This window comes from Drosophila navojoa, chromosome X, assembly GCF_054131105.1.
Source record: "Drosophila navojoa isolate 15081-1374.11 chromosome X, UAZ_NAV_1.0, whole genome shotgun sequence".
NCBI lineage: Eukaryota > Metazoa > Arthropoda > Insecta > Diptera > Drosophilidae > Drosophila > Drosophila navojoa.
In genome coordinates, this window is record NC_142895.1 from 11,840,200 (window position 1) to 11,862,500 (window position 22,301).

The 22,301-nt window shown below is 43.3% G+C and overlaps 6 protein-coding genes across 7 annotated transcripts in view; 3 read left to right on the forward strand and 3 right to left on the reverse strand.

The window, feature by feature from the left end:
- Positions 1-1,534: 1,534 nt before the first annotated feature.
- On the forward strand, positions 1,535-7,896 carry Tao (Serine/threonine-protein kinase Tao). Of its 2 annotated transcripts, XM_018109322.3 has the most exons (12): positions 1,535-1,764; positions 1,847-2,351; positions 2,451-2,807; positions 2,884-3,504; positions 5,055-5,228; positions 5,299-5,661; positions 5,733-5,855; positions 5,931-6,047; positions 6,120-6,293; positions 6,371-6,592; positions 6,685-6,803; positions 6,871-7,896. In XM_018109322.3, exons 1-12 carry the CDS (start codon positions 1,535-1,537, stop codon positions 6,992-6,994), a joined length of 3,129 nt encoding a protein of 1,042 aa, XP_017964811.1. In that variant the 3' UTR covers positions 6,995-7,896. The 2 variants fall into 2 exon arrangements, with proteins under 2 accessions (XP_017964811.1, XP_017964812.1); XM_018109323.3 differs by lacking the exons at positions 1,535-1,764; positions 1,847-2,351; positions 2,451-2,807; positions 2,884-3,504 and adding an exon at positions 4,148-4,885.
- Positions 7,897-9,600: 1,704 nt separating this feature from the next.
- Positions 9,601-12,353, reverse strand: car (vacuolar protein sorting-associated protein 33A). Its single transcript, XM_018109375.3, has 2 exons — positions 10,734-12,353; positions 9,601-10,442 (listed from the first exon to the last, which is right to left on the reverse strand). Exons 1-2 carry the CDS (start codon positions 12,150-12,152, stop codon positions 10,029-10,031), a joined length of 1,833 nt encoding a protein of 610 aa, XP_017964864.1. The 5' UTR covers positions 12,153-12,353; the 3' UTR covers positions 9,601-10,028.
- Positions 12,354-12,614: 261 nt separating this feature from the next.
- fs(1)K10 (female sterile (1) K10) lies at positions 12,615-16,669 on the forward strand. Its single transcript, XM_089263898.1, has 2 exons — positions 12,615-13,962; positions 14,234-16,669. The coding sequence occupies exons 1-2, from the start codon at positions 12,802-12,804 to the stop codon at positions 14,495-14,497; spliced, it is 1,425 nt and encodes a 474-aa protein (XP_089120024.1). The 5' UTR covers positions 12,615-12,801; the 3' UTR covers positions 14,498-16,669.
- Positions 16,670-16,805: 136 nt separating this feature from the next.
- Or2a (Odorant receptor 2a) lies at positions 16,806-18,195 on the forward strand. Its single transcript, XM_030388587.2, has 2 exons — positions 16,806-18,005; positions 18,071-18,195. Exons 1-2 carry the CDS (start codon positions 16,812-16,814, stop codon positions 18,119-18,121), a joined length of 1,245 nt encoding a protein of 414 aa, XP_030244447.2. The 5' UTR covers positions 16,806-16,811; the 3' UTR covers positions 18,122-18,195.
- An 850-nt stretch (positions 18,196-19,045) lies between these two features.
- crn (pre-mRNA splicing factor crn) lies at positions 19,046-21,417 on the reverse strand. The gene is made up of 2 exons (XM_030388576.2): positions 21,235-21,417; positions 19,046-21,169 (listed from the first exon to the last, which is right to left on the reverse strand). The coding sequence occupies exons 1-2, from the start codon at positions 21,268-21,270 to the stop codon at positions 19,100-19,102; spliced, it is 2,106 nt and encodes a 701-aa protein (XP_030244436.1). The 5' UTR covers positions 21,271-21,417; the 3' UTR covers positions 19,046-19,099.
- A 158-nt stretch (positions 21,418-21,575) lies between these two features.
- Positions 21,576-22,301, reverse strand: part of LOC115564362 (alpha-tocopherol transfer protein-like) — a 1,741-nt gene continuing 1,015 nt past the window's right edge. The window contains exons 4-6 of the mRNA XM_030388589.2: positions 22,087-22,301; positions 21,887-22,023; positions 21,576-21,813 (exon numbers count right to left, since the gene is read on the reverse strand). The exon at positions 22,087-22,301 is cut by the window's right edge and continues 88 nt beyond it. Of these exons, the coding sequence (XP_030244449.1) occupies positions 21,732-21,813; positions 21,887-22,023; positions 22,087-22,301 (434 nt within the window). The 3' untranslated portion in view covers positions 21,576-21,731. The remainder of the gene's footprint in view (positions 21,814-21,886; positions 22,024-22,086) is intronic.

Consider the following 22,301-nt stretch of genomic DNA (forward strand, 5'->3'; position numbering starts at 1 on the left):
TGTCCGCACCCAAAAAAAAAGGAAAAATTCAAATAAGATCGAAGCAAATAAACAAAAATGAAATCAAATTATTTAACGAAATGTTAACAGGCTGGCACAAGTAGAAAAAAGCCATCAAATTAAATTAAAAAGCACCGACACACAATGCTAAATTAAACGGTGCTGCTAAGTTCGAAAGGCGCACAGCATGAAGAGTGAAGAGAGACAAAAAGACAGGGCGAATGCAAAACAACCGACATCACAGACACACACACACGAACACACATGCATACGCTTATTTATATACATGTGAGTGTGTGCGAACGAGACATGGCTGCCTGTGTGTGGCTGGGTTTGCGTGTGTATGAAAAATAGGCGTGTTGCCGTTTCGTTTTTAAACAAAAAAATATACAAAAAAACAACAAAATTCCAAACAAATCAAATACATAGTTTTAACAATTAGCATGATGGCAAAATCTGTTTAACGATAAGTTCATTCAGCGAATCGTACGATTTTCACTGCAACAACACTGAAAAAAAAAGCCAAGTGCTGCAACCCTTTTTTTTCGTCTGCATGCGGCAGCTGGGCAGTAAATAAGTACCGCTATTACTTCAATGCCCATTATGAATTACAGTGAGCCACATGCATACATATGTATGTATATATATATGCATATGAACATGTAGCACACATGCACGTGTGCCGTACGCTCTCTTTCTCTCTCTCTCCCTCTCTATTTTCACCTAACGCCTACTCTAGAACTTATATTTTGAAGCCACGCATCAATAGGAACGTCAGATTTCATTGAGAGCATAATATCATGCGACGACTCTTTGGCATTCAAATGTGCGTATCTGAATGATGTTGCACCGTTATTCGCCGCTCTGAGAGACTGAGTCGCGGCTTTGGGGAAAATAGTGCCAAAAGAACGCAACAAAGAAGAACAATAAAAAAACGCACATATTTTTGATAAGCGGCTTGTGTTGTGGAATACCGAATGAGATATGAATGTGAATGTGTGTGTGTATGCGCGAGTGTTTCTGCGTGTGCGTGTGTAATCGAGTAGTGTGAATCACTTGATCGATTTGAATGCGACACCAAAAACATGAAATTCTCCTTTTATCACACACATACACAGCCACAGACAAACACACACACACACACAAACACATGACATGACATGCACATACTCATGCTCACGGGCTTACACAAGCAGTTTTATGCACACGCTCATACACACATGTGCACAAATATGTAACTTTCAATTACACTTTCGTTTGCAGAGCGCAGCATAAGGAGATTCTTGTCGGTTCATTGACTAAGCAGCGATATCGACAAGCTACAACAACAACAGCAATAATAACAAAAGGAAGAAGAAGCATAACAGACCCAAAGGAAAATCAAACAACAAGCTGACATCTCCAGCTCGAGACTGCCGAAAGAGTGAGAATAGAGTGAAGAGACGAGTGAGCGAAAGCGAACGAGAGAGACAGAGTGGTAGAGGGAGAGGGAGGGCGCGAGTGCTGGTAGGGGGGCATAACATGAATAACAGAGATGCCATCGGCACGTCCTGGTAGTCTCAAAGATCCGGAAATCGCCGATCTATTCTACAAACATGATCCGGAAAAGATCTTTGAGGATCTGCGAGAAATTGGCCATGGCTCGTTCGGTGCCGTCTATTATGCCCGCTGCAATCTCAACAAAGAGATTGTGGCCATCAAGAAGATGTCGTATACGGGCAAGCAGAGCCAGGAGAAGTGGCAGGACATACTCAAGGAGATACGGTACGATACAGTGCAGCAATTTATATCGATGTGAATAAATAAATATATATATTCAATTCTGTATTCCGTGACTCGCAAACAGCTTCTTACGTCAATTGAACAATCCGAATACAATTGAGTACAAGGGCTGCTACCTGCGCGAATCAACAGCATGGCTGGTCATGGAATACTGCGTCGGCTCCGCCTCGGACATCATTGAGGTGCACAAGAAGCCGTTGCATGAGGACGAGATCGCTGCCATCTGCATGGGTGTGCTAAGCGGCTTGAGCTATTTGCATTCGCTTGGGCGCATCCATCGTGACATCAAGGCGGGCAACATTCTACTCACGGACATGGGCGTGGTGAAGCTGGCCGATTTCGGGAGTGCGGCCATTAAGTGTCCGGCGAATAGCTTTGTTGGCACGCCCTACTGGATGGCGCCGGAGGTGATACTGGCCATGGATGAGGGCCAGTACGATGGCAAAGTGGATGTCTGGTCTCTGGGCATCACCTGCATTGAGCTGGCCGAGCGCAAGCCCCCATACTTCAATATGAATGCCATGTCCGCATTGTATCACATTGCACAGAACGAGTCGCCCACGTTGCCGGTAATTATCGATTGGAAGTGTAGATATCAATAGACGATATTCAATCATTATCAATCGATTTATGATTCCATGTCAATTATCCAATCCTTGCTTTTACAGAAGAACGATTGGTCGGACACGTTCTGCAATTTCGTGGACCTCTGTCTAAAGAAGATGCCCGCGGAGCGACCCTCGTCAACCAAATTGCTGCAGCACGCGTACGTGACCCGTCCGAGATCGGAGACGGTGCTGCTGGAGCTGATCGCGCGCACCAAGTCGGCGGTGCGCGAGCTGGACAACCTTAACTATCGCAAAATGAAGAAGATACTCATGGTGGACACGTGCGAAACAGAGAGCGCTGTCGGCGATACGGATGATCAGCAGGACGATCATGCTGGCGGTGACAGCAGCAAGAGCAATAGTATTACTTCCGAACACTCCATACACTCGGTGGGTGTATCGGCGGCCAGTAGTCAGGTGACCTAGTCCTGCGATTCAAATCGTTTAACTATCGATGACGCTAACGAGATTTTCATTTGTATCTGTACTGTAGAGCTCCTCGTCGAATTCCATACCGGCTGCAGCACAGAATCACCATCATATCGGAGCTCATCATCAGCAGCAGGTGGCTGCCGTTGCGGCTGCCATGCAACATCAGATGGAGCTGCAGAAGCAGCACTGGTCCAATGCCCAGCAGCAGCAACAGCAACAACAACAGCAGCAACAGCAGGCGGGCGGCGCTGGCTGTGGAGCTGTCACACGCAATTCGTCGCGTCATCGCAACTTGCCGCCGCTGCCAAACATAATGCACACCATGAACAACAATGTGACGCCTACGAACTCGGCGTCGGTGGTGCCGGCGCCAGCGCCAGCGCCGCCTCTATCGGTGATGTCGCATCTGGGCGTGGCGCTAGGGCATGCCAATAGTAGCGTCGGTGGCGGCGGCGGTGGCGGCAGCAGCACTGGCGGCTCACCGGCTGGCGGTGATCATCGCTTGACTGGAAAACAGCCGCGTTATCTATCGACACCAGCTGCCCAGGCGGCTGTCTATGCGGCCACATCAACATCCTCCCAGCAGGCCATCTCCAATGCTGTCAACGATCATGGACCCAATAATTTTGCCACCATACGAACGACGAGCATTGTGACCAAACAGCAGAAGGAGCATATGCAGGTGAGTGCGATTATTAATCGTTAATGATCAAAGAACATACATGCATATACATACATATGTGCAACAACAAAAGCTCATTATGATGAGTGTGTGTGTGCGTAAGCGTGTGTGAATTTAGAATTGACTTCAACCGTAGTCCAATTAATAGGGCTGATTGTCATTGCCATTTATCGATATCGTGAACATAATCGATCCCATACGCAGACTATCTATCGTTGGCTCTCACACCTCTCATTGCTGTCATCGTGTGTGTATGTCTCCTGTCTCAGCAGCTCCTCCTTATCCGACTCATAGTCCCAGTCACAACAGCTGTCATTTCCCGTTGCTTTTGCTCGCTCGCCTGCTCGCCCTCTCTCTCTTTCTCTTTTTTGATCTTCCAATCGTTGTGCTCTCCACTACTACATGCAAACTTTGTTGTTGTTTATTGTTTCTCTTTCTACTCTCCTCCTGCATAACAAATAGGCGCGCTATAACTTCTGTTGCTCCTGCTTCTGCTGCGGCAGCCAGGCGGATGCTGATGACTTCGCTGGCCACGATGACAGCTTCTTCCAGAAGGCTAAAAATAGTAGCAGTCCAAAACAATGCCAAACTCTTAATCATTGCCCCTGTGTGATCTCTTAATCAAAAAAAAAAAAAAAAAAAAAAAAAAAGAAGAAAAACACAAAAAATAACAACTAAATTTAACTAGAGTGTACATTCACATACTTGTGTGCATATACATATGTATTTATTTATGTATGTGCGCTTGTGTGTGTGCGTGGGTCAAGTCCATGACAATAAATAGAGCAATAAATGTTTAAGAAACTTAATGCTACGAAGATTTATTTGCAATTTAGGTGCAACAAACAAAGAAACAAAAAAACACAGACACACACTCGCACGCACACACAGGCAGACTGCGCACCTTAGTAGTAAATGCACCCACATGCACGCACAAAAGCACATTTACACACACACGCACATACACATTGATACATATACAGCCTTCGTTCTAATTTCGTTCTATGCTACTTGCATTGTTCTTCTATTTTCCGTTTTTTCCCTCACTACTTTTCGCTACTCTCCGCCCACACGCACACACACAACTCGCAATTGCACTCTCTTCCTGTCTCGCTCTCTCTCAGCTTGATATTTGACAGCTTGAACAGTAGTCGCCGGCATTTTATCTTTGATTATATGACGCTGCTATTTGCAATTGCTTAAGTTACGATATTTTTTTTTATTGGCATTTGTTGTTTGTATTGTTTTCGTATTGCGTTCAAGCCGTTATAAACAATTTTCGCGCAATCTGTTTTTTTTTTTGCAATTAGCTATGATTTTCCCTTGCTTTAAGTTACCATATTTTGAGGTTAAGAACGAATGGGAGTTAACTAGTATTATCGTAAGTTGTTGTTGTACTTGTAATTGTGTTAATGATGCTGCTGCAAGTGATATATATATACACATCCACATACATCTATATATAAGTATATCTTCACGCCATTAATACGCTTTTGTTTTATATGTACATTATTATTTGTGTTGCCTGGAAATCTTTTTGCGGAATGCAGGAGGAGATGCACGAACAAATGTCCGGATACAAGCGAATGCGACGAGAGCACCAGGCGACGCTGATGAAGCTCGAGGAGAAGTGCAAAGTGGAAATGGAGACGCACAAAGCAGCGCTGGACAAAGAGTATGATAATCTATTGAATAACTTCACCAGAGAATTGGAACGGCTTGGGGTAATAAAATCGAAATGCAATTATAAATCCCAATGATCTATATACTCATTATGAATCACAATTGTTGCAGGCCAAGCATCAACAGGACTTGGAGCGACGCGCGAAACAAACGGCAGCGGCCGAGAAGAAACTACATAAAGAGATTACGTTGAAGCAGGAAAACGATCGCAAGCTGTTCGATTCGACTCGCAAAAAGGAATACAAAGCGAACAAGGAGCGCTGGAAACGCGAACTGTCGATGGACGAGTCAACGCCAAAGCGTCAACGTGATTTAACTTTGCAATCGCAAAAGGATAATCTAAAGCAGCACGAGGCCCAAGAGGAGCAGCGCATGATACAGGCCCAGAAGCAATTTGTTGAGCTCGAGATGCGGAAATTCAAGCGAAGACGCATGATATTGCTGCACGGACTGGAGGATCAGTTGTTACGTGATGTAGGCAAATTCTTCAAATTCAAAATCTTCAAATAATCGCTTATCGCAATTCTACATATCCCTTTTCACAGGAGCTGAGCAAGAAGCAACAGCAGCTGGAACAGGCTCACGCCATGCTGTTGAAACACCACGAAAAGACACAGGAGTTGGAATATCGCCAGCAGAAGAGCGTACATCAATTGCGCGAGGAGCAGGTGAGTCTCACGCATACATCTATGTATATTGTGTTCGCTGTACGTCTATATTAATACGGTTTACTTTGCAAACAGATTAACAAGCAGCACGACACGGAGTTGCACAATCAAAAAGACTATATGGAACGCATTACGAAGGAGCTGCTGCGCAAGCATGCGCTCGAGCTAAGACAACAGCCCAAAAGCCTTAAGGTACAAAAGGAAACTGAAAATTCAATTCACTTCAAATTCAATTAACATTCTGTATCCACTCTTTATAAACAGCAAAAGGAACTGCAGATACGTAAACAGTTTCGCGAGACATGCAAAACGCAAACAAAACAATATAAACGCTACAAGGCGCAAGTGCTGCAGACGACACCCAAAGAGCAACAGAAGGAGGTTATCAAGCAGCTCAAAGAGGAGAAGCATCGCAAGCTCACGCTGCTGGGTGAACAGGTGAGACAAACTGAATAATTGCATACATATATGTAATATAATAACCAATGGCTCATCTATTCACATTGCATTTGCAGTATGAACAAAGCATTGCCGACATGTTCCAAAGTCAAAGTTATAAACTGGACGAGAGTCAAGTGATCGAGTGCCAACGTACCAATGAGCAATTGGAATACGAACTGGATATGCTCACAGCCTATCAGAACAAGAACAAGAAGCAGGCGCAGGAGCAGCGCGATCGGGAGCGTCGTGAACTCGAGAATCGCGTTAGCGTGCGGCGTAGCCTATTGGAGAATAAGGTAGGCAATCTAGAGCTAGCTAGCCAGCCAGCCAGGCAAAAAACTCTGCGAGTCCAATGAATATCGAAATTTAATTTGTATCTCCATTTAAGATGGATGCCGAATTGCAACAATTCAATGTGGAGCGTGCCGAGCGTTTGCGCATGAAACATGAGAAGCATGCTAAAGAATTGGAAGCTTTTGATAATGAGTCAATAGCACTAGGTTTCAGGTATAGCCAACTATATGTGATTTCATGCATAATTTGATATACTAATTGTGTATTGATATTTTTACAGCACTTTATCCCTAACTGAGGTATCACGCGAGACCTATCCGGATGAGGAGGGTAGTTTGTCGGGTTCCATGATTAGTTTAGCGCATAGCAATAGTTCAACAAGTTTTCCGGCTGGTTCGCTATAGCATAGGGAACAACAGCAGCAGCAACAAAACCAACACCAACAACAACAACAACAGCAACAGCAACAACCATATAGTAATATGAACTATTATAATTTTAATAGAAATTTTAAAACAAATAACACTGCGACAACAGTAACAGATAGAGCCGGACACAAGCAACTATAACAATTACAAATAACATAACAAAAAGCATAATTTATATATAAATATATACATATATTTATGTATATATATATATGCAGAAGCATTCGTTGTTTTTGTAGCATCATTCTAAACTAAAATACGTCGAAAATTTATGAAACTAAAGTAAATTAAACAAAGAAGGAAAGAAAAGAATGCAAATGAAAATTTTGCATAATGTTGCCACAAAATGAAGCTGCAATAGTTTTTGTATTCTAACGTAATCAATTCAAGCAACAACCATATGATAATACATTTAACACAATTTAAACAAAATCAAACAAGCGAAAATGTATGTATATATATATATTTAAATATATATATATATATCATAAAAAGGAAAATCAGCATAAATACATAATTAAAATGTAAGCCTTTATTGTCATACACAAACGAAAGCATAAAACAATAACAACAACAGCAAGCAAATCACCCACAAAATTATAGATGCATATATACTGATATATGTAAAATGATATATATATATACTCGTATATATATCGACACGCACGTGTGCAAAATGTTTAAGTTTTATTTTGAACTTTTGATATTATTATATAATAATTTAATTAAAATCTTTGTTATTCAACGACTCGATCGTGCATTGCTAAAAGATGTGTAAAAAAAAAAACAAAAAACAAAAAAGATGTGAAAGTAGAAAAGAAAGATTCGTTGTTTCAAGAAGACTCGCTACCGCAGACTTCGTGCAAGAAAGAAAGAAAGGAAAGAGAAGACACGAGAGAACGCTATCGATAAAGGCGTTCCGCTGTGAAAAATCAAAACCCATGAGGGATAATGCCGGAGAGAAACGAAATCAAGCCAAGATTAACGATATCCCACTTCTCTTAACCAAAAGAAGAATCTATTTTAGAAACCGATCGAGAAAGCGCTTGATGCCATTTTTGCATGTTGTTGAAATCCAAAATTTTGACTTTTTTTTATTTGTAATTTTGTGAACGTTATACGTTACGTTTTTTTTCCAACGGACTTGCTAATAAACAAAATAAAAGAAAAATACACAAAACTTGATAAACAAATAAGTATAAAACATAACAGACATTAAAAATAAACAAAAACAACAACTAAAATAAGCCTATTATAGACTTAATTAATGCAAATTTGCAAAATGCTTAGTCAAAAAGAAAAAACAAACAATAAAAATTGTATAGAAAATTAAATGCATATAAATGTTTAATTAATTTACAATTTATGTTTATGTGAGAGTTATTTTTTTGTTGTCTTATACATTTAATATAATAAAAAAAATATATATATACATATATATACACAAACACATACACACACATCCAATTTTGATCACCTATCACAAGCCCCGATCTTAAGATATAAAAACAAATTTGTAGCAATAACATTTTTAGTAAACAAAATGATAAATGATAAACAAAAAACAAAGATTCTTTTCCGTTACCAAGCGAATATCACTGGCAATTGGGAAACACATTGATGATCGTTATATAGATATACATATATAAGTCTAGTTACTTTTGCATGAATTCATTAACAAAAAACAAATACTAAAATTAACAAATGCAAAGAAATCAATTCATAAACAGATTTAGAAGAAGTGCAGAGATAGAGAAATAAGCGAGAGAGAGAGGGAGATAAAGAGCGGAGTAGAAGGAACATACATATGTAATATTTTTTATGTTTAAAAATTTGTTTTTTTTTTTTTTATTAATTATTATTATTAATAAAATGTATTTTTGAAGTGGATAAAATGATTAACAATTAAATTGATACGCGTCAATAAAAAAATAAAAAATTATTAAGTAAAATACAAAAAAGAAAAATATTAATCATATACATATGTCTATATACATATACATATGCATTTTAAATACTATAGTTTATATATATAGTGTAGGGCACTGAAGAATATTATAAACAATTTGCATAAGCTAAAAATAAAAGAAAAAATCAGAATCGTCGTAATACACTATCTATGTAGATCCATTCTAGCTATTATCTATCTTTGCTTTTGCTTCTTCAGTTGTTGTCATATACATATATAGAGACAAAGCGATCCATTGAGTATTGGAATTTTCAATTTTTGTTTATTGAACTCAATAAAGTTGTAGCTGTATATATATAGACATCTAGAATTTCCATTAGCTTAGACATAGGCAGGTTCAACAATAATGCATCAAAAACTATAGAGTTTTATACATATATATGAATATACAATATACATATATATTCAGCGTTACGGGCCAAGCCAAGATTTGTCCAAATAGAGTCTATCGCAATTTATATGTACACATGTATACTTATTTATATTTATAGAGTTTCAAGTAATCGCGGAATGTTTGCATATACATATATTTATAATTTTTTATTTATTTTTTTATTTTTTATTTTTTTTTTTTTAACATCAGGAGCGTTAGCCTGGAATATAGATTTGAATATTGTTTCTCTTTCTGTTCATTTGTTTCTTATATACATTTGATACATACATATATCTACGTAAATACATATTTGGTAAACATTTATAAAGGATCTCGAAAGCTTTTGCACCTACAAAGTAAACATATATAAAATATACATGAATATATATATATAATATTGAATATATGTATGTAGATCGTACCATATGTATGCGAAAAATCATAATTCACTTAGGGGTATAAATAGAGATATAAATATATAGTATTTGTGTGTGAGGAATCGTTAAACGTTTCTAATCGCTATGCTTGGGCAGCGGCTGTTCCGATCTGAACGCTAAGCGCTGCTCCGTTGCTTGGCCCGGCTTCATTGGATTGGAGGTGTTGCGTCCGCGCGTCAGGCCGCAGCCCACGGATAGAAGATGTGCCTCCAAGCGACTCAGTCGCTTCTTTCACGAGCTCATCAGGCTGTCGAGGAATGAATGCTTATTGATCACCTTCGTGGTGGCGATCACGAACTCCACGTTGTTGTCCTCCTGGGCGGCCAGGAAGCGCAGTGCTGCGATTTCGGCGAATGTGCAGCCGCCCACAAAGAAGACGAGCACCACGCGCCGGGCGTGCATTAGCGAGGTCTCGCTGGGCGTGGCGCCGCCTGCATGACGGCCACCGATGCCAATCAATTGCAGCTGAAAATCCTCGAAGGCGGGCCCGGGCAGGTTGTTGATCTGACTCTTGAGCGTCTGCCAGCCGAGCGGCCTGAGCGAGTGCTCGACCAGGCGAGCCGTCAACGGTGCATAGAAACTATGCACATAGCTAATGTCCTTCGGATTGATCTCAACGCTGTCATCGACGGTCAGATGTAGGGTCTGTGAGGAGAGGTGAAGTAAAATTAATCAATTGCGTATTGCTTTCATTACACCTTGCTCCAGTTCCTTGCTCCAGCTATCTCTTTCTTTATATTTCGACTTTTTAATCCTTACCTCTACTCTTTAGTTTTACTTCTTTATCTTACTTTGTCTTTTTAGCCCTCACTCCTGACACCCATTGCTTCTGTCTACTGCCATCCCTTGCTTCATGCACTTCTTGCTTTTACTACCAATTTCTTTCTGGCATTCCCTGCTCCACCTTGCTACTCCTTAGCCCTACTCCACACTCACCTTGCGCAGTACGGCATACGCCCGCGACTCGGTTTGTGTTCGCAGGAGACCAGCTTTCTCCAGATGGCTAATGGTGAGCAACACCTCCAGGCCGTAGACCTGGGCGAGCTCGCGCTTATAGTGGTTGAGAACGCGCTCTTTGAAGCCGGAGGCGGCGGCACACTGCAGGCAGATGAATCTGAGCACGTTGCGTAGATCGGCACGGCGTGCTATCTGGTCGTCAATGTAATTGCTCGGCCTGTCGATGTCCGCACAGATCATGAACTCCTGCTCGGCGGCCAGGTCATCGCTGAACGAATAGACATTGATGCGTTCGTCAATGAGTCCGGCGATGGCCGTATGCACCGATGTTTCCTTCTTTTCCTCCATGAGTTGGGGCAGACGTTCGACGAAACTTTTGATCTCCTGCACGGATTGCTGCTGACGATTGACATTCATCTGTGCCTGGATGTCCTTGACCTTGCGGGCGAGCAGTATGCGCACTTCATTGAAGTTCTTGTTGCGCAGCTCCGCGTACAGCGGTTTGCCGGAATGAAGGAAAATCGTCTTTCGATCCTTATCGCCCATCAAACGTTCCGGATCCTCAGATACGGCCGTGGAGCCGCTGCTAATAGTATATGCCGGAAAATGCTCGGCCGGCAGCGTCAGCTTATTGTGATGAATGCCATAAAACTCATCGATGAGACCCTCGTAGGTTAGTTGGGTGGCCAGCGGGCTGAGTAGGTCGATGCCCCGATCCAGCAGGATGAGCTGATCAATGGCACCCTTATAGCCATTGTACAATGACTTCTCGTCAATTGCCAGCTGCTTGGCATGATCCCAGACGTATTGAGCCATCACACCCTTGCCGTATATCTTGGGTATGCGTCCGTATAGCCGCTGCAGCTGCACCAGGCCAATTGACGCTTGGAAGAGAGCGGTGGTGTCGCCATCGATGCTAACATCACGATAGGCATTCGGCATCTCCATGCTAACAACATCAGAGTCCAGCGGAAAAAAGTTCCAGGTCAGCTCGTAGATATGTGTGAATGCATGGATCACATCCAGGTTCTCCAAATGCTTAATGCACAAGCACGAACGACGCGGCACAAAGAAGATATAATACTGTCGGCCCTGATGATTGTTGTCCTTTAGGTGCTTGGCCAACTGATCCATGAGCTTGACCTGAGTGTGCACAATATAGATGATGTTCTGGACGTCCTTGGGAGTGCGTGACTCAGGTTTCAAAGCGGCCAGCTTAATTCCACGATCCGTAAACATTTCTGGCTTGGTCACAAGCTCCAAATGTCCAACCATTGACTCGTCCAGCACAATAACCTTGCTGCCTTCGATGGAATCCAGGTGCTGCATTAGCTCCCGCGCAGCCGTCTCCTGCAGCAGCTGCAAATTGACGCGTTGACTCCTTAGATAAGGAAACATGGCTGATGGCTAAGCAGAACTGCACTATTGATGACAAGAATTTTTCTTAGCTTTTTCTCGCTAGCGAGACGCTATTTTCGTATTGTGTCTCTGCAGTCTCTGCACTCAGCAAGTGTTTTTACTGCCTAATATTTTTGTGGTTGCAACGCCCACATACCGCACGGCAACCGAGCAAATTAGCAAATCAGCTGTTTTGGGCCTGCGCAGAAAACAGTGTGTACACACCAATAAAAAGAAGCAATATGCGCTAAATTTGATTTAAATATATAAATTTATTCTGTTATATGCGTACAAAAAAACTGTTTAAACTAATTTCAACATATTAAGCATCGATGAAAATCTTATACTCACTCATATTTTGTTATATGACAACTCTTAGCGCGAGCAAATATTGTCTAGTTTTAAATGCACTATTCAAATTCGATAACAAACTGACTATCGATTTCACAGCTAGATACTTTTGCCATTCTCAGTCTGTCAAATTGTTGCTCATCTCTAGGAAATATACAACTACAATTGAACTAGCAATATTTAAGAGTGTAATAGAATTTCATTTCGTTTATCCTACTCTGACTTTTTGTCAGAGCAAACCGCGCGAAACGTACAATTTTGCAAACGGCTAAAATACACATTAAAAATTACTCCACAAATGGTATCGAAGGGTAATAATTACCAACAGAACCGGGCCATGCAGCAGCAACAGCGCTCAAATGTTCGTGCCGCAATCGCACCGTACCGCAAGCCTTATCGCGGCCAGGCTCAGGCTCAGAATCAAGCTCAGGTTCAGGCCCAGGCACCGAATCAATTTATGTACACATCCTGCCAGATGCCCAGTGATCCGCTCTATATAGACTTCAATAGTCCAACGCCCGCACCGCCGCCCAAATTGGCGACGGCCGCACAGACACTACAAGCCGGCAATCCGGCCGAGGGAGCTACGGATGGGGGCAAGAAGAAGCAATTGAAAGCTAAACAGACCAAGGCTCATAAGCAATCGCAACAACAGCATCCGCATAATTCGCACTTTGCAGGACAGGGCGGCGGCGGTCCCGCATCTATGGCCGACAATGGCTGGCAACCGCATCCACATCCTCATCCGCATCCAAAACAACGGTTCCATGCGCCCAATGGCAATCGCTTCAATGGACCACAGCGCAATGGCTTCAATAGACCCCAAATGATGGGTGGCGGACCCATGAATCGGGGAGGCGGTCGCCACATGATGGGCGGACCAGGAGTTGGTCCGATGGGACCACGGGGCGGCCCAATGCCGCCATATCCGCCAATGCCTTTTCCAGCCGCCATGCCGCCGATGCGCTGCCCCATGCCGCCAATGGGCGGTCCACCGCCACCGCCGCCCCCCTTCATGCGTCGCAATGGACGCGGCGGCCCACCACTGCCACCACCACCGCCGCCGTTGATGGGTCCACATATGCATATGGGGCCACGCATGCCGCTGCGTGGCATGCCACCGCTGCCCGGCCCGGTGCCCTACATGAACGGCGGCAACATGAACGGCGGCAAGATCAAGAAGCCGAATCCCAAGCTGATCAAACAGGCGCTCAAGGGCAAGAGCACAATCAAAACGCTTAAGAATCTAGTGAATCAATATCCCATCGACAAGCCGTGGGTGAACGACGAAATACGCGCCATCCACGACGAGAAGCTGGACATTGAGAATCGCCTCAAGGGCAACAAAGATGACCAGCTCTTTGCCCAGTTCAAGGTGCAGCGCGACAAATTCGTGGCGCTCTACGAGAAGGCGCGCGAAGAGTATTTAAAACAGGAGGCCGCTTCGGTAATGGCCAAGGTATGTGCCTCTCTCTCACTCTATTGCAATTACATATAATTTCCACTGCAATCAGACAGAATTGAATTTCCTACATATCGAATCTGAGGATCTGAGTATATATTAGATTTCACACTCAACCCAAACAAATACTCTTTCTCACTCACTCCAGTCCATCACCTCTCACTCACTCTCATTCTCTCTCTCCCTATCTAACTCGGTGTTGTTCGGAGCTTTCTTTATGTATGTGGATCAATGTTGTATATTTACTATAATATATGTTCTTTTGCAGGATGCCAAAGAGAAAGACAAAGATATAGATAAAGACACAAATGCAAATTCAAATCAGATCGAATTAGCGCAAGATGCAGATCAAACAACAGCAGCAACTACAACAACAGCAGCAACTCCAACAACAACAGCAGCAGCAACTACAACAACAACAGCAGCAACTACAACAGCAGCAACAACAACAACAACAAGTCCAAACAAAAACCAAAATCAAAATCAACAGGAAAATCAAAACGAATCGAATGAGACAGAGTCAGGCAATTAATTATAACTCTAAACATTTACACACACACACACAATATAATACATAATTAGGCAACAATTTTTCAATTAATTAATTTATTATTATAAATTATTATTTCATTTGCCTGACTCAAATGAAACAACATGAAACAAAAACAAATCAAACAAACAAAAAGCTAAGCCGTGAAAATACAAACCAACAATCAAGTGCAGCAACAACAAAAATAATAATAATAATAATATTTATACAACAATTATGAATAATACATATAACTAAATTCAAAGAACTGAGCTTAAATTCAAGAAATAGGTAAATACACAAAAACAAAGCAAACAATTTATGAAATTAATAAGGACTATTCATTCAATTGTTAAAGAAACAAAAAAAAAGAAATGAAACGAAACAAAACGAAAAAGATTTGTATTTTTATGGCTTTAAAATGAATTGTTAATTGTAACATAACATAACGTAACGTAATGTAGTCGGCATGTCACGTAACGTAACGTAACGCATTGTAATTGTTAATTGTTAAGTTGACAAACCACATATATATATTTATATAAATATATATACATATATATATATATATATATATATATATATATATATATATATATATATATATATAATTGTAAACCTGTGCAAAACGAGTATATCGACTATTTGTAAAACTAGCTAAATATTTTCCAATTTCGCTTTTGCAACGCTTTTTCCATAATCAACATTATGCTCAATTTATAAATTATAAAACAAAAAGAAAAAAAAAAAATCGAGAATACGGAAAAGCTTTGAAAGAATTACCATGTTTCTCTCTAGACTAATTATTTTGTCTCTGTTTGCTTAATTGTATTTCTAAATTAATTCTTAAAAATTACAAATTAAGTTACCGAGCTAAGTGAAATTTACGTCGTATTCCCCCTAAAATCCCAAAAAACAAAAAAAAAAAACTGTTAATTTATTGTATTTTTTGTATGTGCGTCCAATCGATTTGTGTTTGTTTTGCTGTAGCCCGAAGAACATCCGCATCCGCATCCCTCCAGCATAGCTTTAAATTGCTTATAGATTGAATTAATTTTGCAATTCCTATGTACATACTGAACTATGTCTATATCACATATACATATATATATATATACACATACATACATATAAATCTTTATATCTTTATATTATGTAAATGAGCTAAAACTATGTTAATATTGCCTACACATACACACATACATGCATGCATACATTGTCGCATATGTATGCAATTATATACATAAATATATATACATATATACAAAACGAAACACACACGCACACTCTCACTCACTCCTATATATGTAAGAGGCACTATACATACATACATATATAGTATTCTTGATCCATTTAACAAAATGTTGAGATGGGCGTCAACTTTCAAGCAATTTCAGTTTAGCCAAACATTTTCTTTAGACTAAGTTTAGAGTTAGCCCGGAGCCGACTCCAATCAAAGTTTTGATAGAGTCAGCTAGATTTCTAAATATTACTTTAATTAGGCTATTGTGTTCCAAAGACAAACCTTTATATACTCGTAACGTATCGTATATAGAAACACTCACACACTCACACACACACACACACACACATATCACCTAGTTGAAGGCGCTCAGCACACAAAACAGCATTTCAATGTTTCTAAAATGGAATTTATGTTGAATTTACTGCATTATAATATCTGCGAGGAATACTTTCTTTTAGGCTTAGTTTCTTAGTTCTACCTGATCAGCTTTGGCTCCACTTAACTAGTTAAGATTAGTAAGAGTACTATAATGCCTAAGGTCTTATAGCACTTGTCCTAGAAATAGTTCGAGCTGGTAGAATCCTTCTATTGGAAGGGATTTTGTTAAGTATTTACGCCCATCTTAGGCAGGAATTGAGCAAATTGTTTGCTCGAATGTTGTCAATTTCTGCACCTGTGTCCACACACACACACACAGACACACACACACACATAGCGACACCATGCATTTGCATCGCATCATCAGAATTTGCTGCCCTACAAATTATCCTGTAATTGTCTCGAGGACATTTCGCTGCAGGATCGCATTGCGTATTCAAATTGTGCAGCGTTTAAGTAACGGTTGATTGCTTGATAAGCGCATGCCATCCCAACACACTCAGCCCCACACCTTTGATGAACTTTTGGATAATAAAACGATAAACAAATTACGATTATGGTGAAATTTTGCTTGGGTGGTCTCGCTCGCTCCCTCCCTCCCGCTAGGTCTATAATGGCGCCATAATTGCTCCCAAATAGTGGGAAGTTGGACAGCTTGCTGCACCTCTGTGCCTGCCTAGGTGACAGCTATAAATGCCCCTGGTGGAGGCGTCCAACGGTCAAAAGGCAGACGAGATGGGAGCGCAGCAGTTGAGGGAACTCGAGCTGGACAGGAAGCGGCTGCTGGACACTCATGAGGCGCTCAGCTATCATTGGCGCGTTTGGGAGCTAACTGGCTTGATACGGCCCTCGGGCATGGCCCGGTTGAGGTACCTGCTCCGGGCCATCACGCTGAACGTGCTGGTCACCTTGCTGTTCCCGCTGACGCTGCTGGCGCGGCTCATCCTGACGCGCAATATGCAGGAGCTGTGCGAGAATCTGACCATTACGATCACCGACATTGCGGCCAACTTCAAGTTCATCAATGTGTTCCTGGTGCGCCGGCATCTCGATCGGATACGCGAGCTGCTCCAGGTGCTGGACAGGCGGGTGCTGAGCGTGCAGCATCCCGAGGAGCTGCTAGCCCTGCGGCAGGCTGTCGGCACGGCGAGGAGAAGCTTTCGCATCTTCGCCGGCATCTTTGTCGTCGGCACCCTGCTCAGCTGCATCCGGGTGGCCATAGCGAAGGAGCGCCAGCTACTCTACCCCGCTTGGTTCGCCGTCGACTGGCTCAGCTCGGATCTGGCGTACGTCTGCATCTGCTGCTATCAGCTGTTCGGCCTGATCGTCCAGGCCGTCCAGGACTGTGCCAACGACTCCTACCCGCCGGCATATCTCTGCGTGCTCACGGGCCACATGCGCGCCCTGGAGCTGCGCGTGCGCCGCCTCGGCTATCCGGGCCATCCCGATTGCCCGTCCCGGTGCCGCATCGTGCAGCTGGAGCTGCACGACTGCATCGAGGACTTCATACACATCATCCAGCTGCACGCCACCATCCAGCAGATCCTCTCGATCGCCTGCCTCGCCCAGTTCCTCTGCACGGCCACCGTTCAGTGCACCGTGGCCATGCACTTCCTCTATGTGGCCGACTCGCACGATCTCTCCGCCATGATGCTCTCCTCGGTGTTCTTCCTGGCTGTCACCCTGGAGGTGTTCATCATCTGCTACTTCGGCGACCGCATGCGCAGCCAGAGCGAGCAGCTGTGCGACGCCTTCTACGCCTGCAACTGGCTGGATCAGTCGCCGCGGTTCCGCCGCTTGCTGATCTTCACGCTGATGCGCAGCCAGAGGACGTTCTGCATCTATGCCGGCGGCTACATAGCCGTCACCCTGGAGACCTTCGAGCAGGTGCCCCCCTCTTATGGCCTCCATTTCAGTTGAGCTCTGTAATCCTATCGATTCTCTTTTCCTAGGTCATCCGATCGACCTATTCCGTCTTTACGCTCCTGCTGCGCGCCAAGTGATCGGGAAGAAAGTCAATTTAATGAAGCTGGAGCAACTTTATACACATACGAGCAGAGCTACCCATTAGTCAGGGAAGAGTTCAGATCAAGGACATATATGTAGCTATAGCCATACAATATGAAATATAGGTGAAGATGGGAGAAAGATATATGTAGATATAGGGATATAGACATAGCTATAGAAATGTGTGTAGAGATTGATTCGAAAAAAATATATGTAGTTCTATATACATATATAGTTAAAGCAGAAGATATTGCAATAGGATATCTATCATATATACATATGTATATAGATGTGGATGTCAAGAAACACTTAGATGTCTAGTAAGCTATAAGATACGATCTATTTGGCTCATAGTATATATAGATCCAAACATAGAAGGCATCGCTTAATAGAACAGTCATAACAATGCAACCAAATACTAGACTAGAGAGCTTAAGTTACTTGGGCTAGACGCATTACTAAATAGACTTCTCCATTTGCCGAATTTCCTATTACATTTCATATCGTAGATATATGCATATGTATATGTATATGCATATCTATGTATGTATATATGGACAAAGATTGTTTGCATGATATTATATATAAAGGTATATATAGAAATTGGATAGTTTATATAGTATCTATATATACATATACATATATGTAAACAGTGATTGATTATATAATATGATACCAGAACTAATTCGCAGGAAATTCGCATTTTAAAACCACATATATAAACAGTAATACCACCAAAGCTAGAACCCTATAGGCCGTACAGCCATGTCTGCCTATAGTGTCAGCTCTTGAGATGTTTAGTCTATAACTCAATCACATGCTCGTGATATCTCTCAGCAAGTTTCCCTTAGTCAGCTAACACTGTACCAATATTAACTCTAATCCAAGTCTTAATATCAAAATTCAAACACTGCTCGCCATTTACATTAGAGTTTTTATTTGATGGGCATTCGGAATGGAAGGATCTCTTCACACTATGTCTGTGCGGTGTCTTCCTCTGCTGCTGGCTCAGGTGCTGCAGGTTCCGCTGCCGTTGGGTTAGTGTCCGTGTCCGCGTCGTTGTTCTTCTGTTTCTTCCACATTTTGGCGGCGGCAAGGAGCTTGAGATTGGGTCGTGCCATCTCGTCCTCGGGGAATATGTAGTCGAAGACCTCCTCCCAGCCCTCGTCGACACCGTCGTCGGAGACGATCTTCTGGCGCTTCTTGATGCGTCGCGGCATCTTGTCCAGCACCTTCTGCAGCGACTGCGGGTCATTGACGTCGCGCTCAAAGTCGCGCCACGCCTCCAGGAGCAGGACGCGCGAATCTTTGTCGTTCAGCTGACGCAGCGTATCGTTGGCTCGCTCGTAAATGCGACGCGCCAGACGCACATTCAGATCGGCATCCGGATCGCCGTCGCCCTGGCCATGACTGATGCCCATCTCGAATTTGGCAAACGACATCCAGACCTTCACGTGCTGCGTGCGCTCGAGCAGGCGCTCGTACAGCTGCCGTGCCAGCTCCGTTTCGCCGAGGGCGACCTCAAAGTCAATGTAGGCCTTCCACAGCAGCTCGGGCATGTCGAGGCGTGGCTGCTGCACGGCCAGCTCGAAGATGGCCCGCGCACGCTCCGTGTCGCCCAGCAGATTCTCCAGCTCGGCAAATTTCATCCATGTGACACAGTTCTCGGGGCCAAACTCCAGGAACTTCTCGTAGAGCAGGCGACAGCGCTCGAATTCGCGCAGTTGTATCTCCAGATCGATGTAGCCGCGGAACAGCTTGTCCCTGGGACACATGCCGATGGCCATGCCCAGGGCTTTGCGCGCCGTTTGCAGCTCCTTGCAGCGCAGCTCGAACTGGGCGTACATCAGCCAGATCTTGCTGAACGTGAACACCTTGTGGGGTATTAGCTCCAGGCAGGTCTTGTAGATTTCCCTCGTCCGCTGTATGTCCTCCGTCTCGAGCTCCTCATAGAGCGCATAGTTGATCCAGATGTAGATGTAGCGACGCCAGTAGTTCTTCTCTTTGGCGGGTGGCACATTCGCAATCGCCCGCTCGTAGGTCTCGCGGATCTGCTCCTTGTCGCCGTCGGCCTCGATCAGGCGCAGATAATCGAACCAGGCATCGTAGTTGGTCGGATTGGCGGCCACCTCCTGTTCGTATTGATGCTTGCGCTTGGAGACGATCACATCCTCGATGCCCGCCCGATCGCCATACTTCTTCTCGTGTATGGTGTAGGCCTTGAATAGCTCCGGCGTCCGATCCTTGGGCAGATGATCGAGCGCATATTTGTAAATGATGCGCGCACGATCGTGCTCCTTCTGCCCCTCCTCGAAGCGTGCGAAGGCTATGAACAGACGCTCCTCGATGTACTCATCGCCAAAGAATTCGACGGCCCGCTCGAAGACACGACGAGCGCCATGTATAAAGCCATGCGTCTCCTCGAAGCGTGCGAACTTGATCCAGTTCTTGACATCGGGATGCACGTAAACGAAGCGTTCGTAGACCTCACGGGCGCGATCGATTTCCTTGTAGCGCAACTCGAAATTGACGTAGGTCTGCCACGCTTGCTCCTCCGGCTGCCACTCCATCCAGCGCTCAAAGACCTGCCGCGCCCCGGCCACGTTCTCCAGCATCTCCTCCATGTAGGTGTACTTGTACCAAAACTGATTGACGCGTGGCATTATGGTGACAGCACGATCCCAAAGGTTTCGTGCATGATTCACCTGTTTGTTCTTCATCTCCATTTCGGCATATTTCAGCCAAATGGTTACGTTTCGATGCTCGTTGTCCAACGCTCGCTCCCATATGGAGCGTGCGCGCTGTATCTCCTGCTGCTGCTCCTCCCATTGGGCGTACTTGATCCAGTGGCTGACCACCATGCGATTCTTGCGCAGATTATCCTCGAATGTTTTCCGCTTCCTCTGTTGGTAGTCGGCCAATTCGGCTGGATCGGAAATCTTTTGTTTGGGCGGCGGTGGCAATATCTCCAAGTCACGCTCTTTCGCCTCGCGCAGCAGCTGCTCTGCGGTAATTTGCACCTCGGCGGGCGCTTTATTTTTGACCTGAAAACAAAAACGTTTATGTTGGACTGCGTTGCGTTGGCTTTGAAAACATATGCCGGTCTTACCTTTGCCACCTTGGGCATTTTCTGTGGCCGATCCATGCTGTGTTTCTGTATTAGTTGTCGGCGCCGCTTTTAAATTAATATAAAACCTTGATTTAAGCGGAGTTTTATGCACACTCGCTCAAAATAAACACGGCATTAGAGATGTGTTCATTGCAAATGCTTCCTCTTCTTCCTAACAATCTGCTATTCACAGTGCAACGTATTTGCTATCGAGTACGATTTCATATATTTCGATGAGAATTAATAGCTGTTTCGATAGCTCTTTGCAACGTATTTAACGTAAAAGAAATACATCATTTAATATTTTACAATTGTTTTTAACACAAATAAACAGTAGTAAATTTCTGTTTAATAGCCCTTTAAAAACAATCCCACGCTTTTATTATATACAAAACAGAAATACATTGTACATAGCACATACAAAAGCCACATAATTAGAAACAAAGCTAAACAATAAATTTGATAAAAAAAAAAGGGAGTCACACGTCAACTACTCCTCAGTTAAATAGCTTCCACGATTTACCGTTACGCTTCTCGGGTTTCTCGACGACCCAGTGATTGGGATTCATTAAATAGTCCCTAAAAGAGAAATGTTAAAAATATAGTCATTCCACTGCATTAAAATAATCTTCTTCAAATGGTTTTCACTTGCCTCTTCTCCGCCAAGACCTGTTGGGTCTGCGCCCGCAATGTGGCCAGCGACCCGGCAGAGCCACCATATTCCTCCGGCAGCATATCACGAGGCACAAATGCATACAAAGAGTCAATACTGGATGTGTGAAATTTGATCTTGAATGGAAATAAATTCATTATGCACTTATGATAAAAGCTTAAAATTTTTACATATCCTACCAACTTGAAGACCTCATCGCTTATGAATGGCTTCACCACGCTCACAATGCGATCCAAATACGTCGGACAGTTAACCATGTGAATGGCCTTGAGGCGCACTGGAAAGGCCAGCTGCAGGAACTTGATGTAAGCACGCAATGTGCTAATCGTCAAACGCGATATGTGACGCATGGTGGTGCCCTTCATATCGAAGATCTGCACCTCGCCCTCCGACA

What these genes read in the sequence shown, in the direction of transcription:
- Tao (XM_018109322.3), top strand. Translation starts at nt 1,535, where the DNA reads ATGCCATCGGCACGTCCTGGTAGTCTCAAAGATCCGGAAATCGCCGAT. An exon ending in ATCAATTGCGCGAGGAGCAG is followed by an intron (nt 5,856 to 5,930) that starts GTGAGTCTCACG and finishes CTTTGCAAACAG; the next exon opens with ATTAACAAGCAGCACGACAC. An exon ending in TCAATAGCACTAGGTTTCAG is followed by an intron (nt 6,804 to 6,870) that starts GTATAGCCAACT and finishes ATATTTTTACAG; the next exon opens with CACTTTATCCCTAACTGAGG.
- Or2a (XM_030388587.2), top strand. Translation starts at nt 16,812, where the DNA reads ATGCCCCTGGTGGAGGCGTCCAACGGTCAAAAGGCAGACGAGATGGGA. An exon ending in CCCTGGAGACCTTCGAGCAG is followed by an intron (nt 18,006 to 18,070) that starts GTGCCCCCCTCT and finishes CTCTTTTCCTAG; the next exon opens with GTCATCCGATCGACCTATTC.
- crn (XM_030388576.2), bottom strand. Translation starts at nt 21,270, where the DNA reads ATGGATCGGCCACAGAAAATGCCCAAGGTGGCAAAG. An exon ending in AAATGCCCAAGGTGGCAAAG is followed by an intron (nt 21,170 to 21,234) that starts GTAAGACCGGCA and finishes TTTTGTTTTCAG; the next exon opens with GTCAAAAATAAAGCGCCCGC.
- car (XM_018109375.3), bottom strand. Translation starts at nt 12,152, where the DNA reads ATGTTTCCTTATCTAAGGAGTCAACGCGTCAATTTGCAGCTGCTGCAG. An exon ending in CGTATGCCGTACTGCGCAAG is followed by an intron (nt 10,443 to 10,733) that starts GTGAGTGTGGAG and finishes CTCTCCTCACAG; the next exon opens with ACCCTACATCTGACCGTCGA.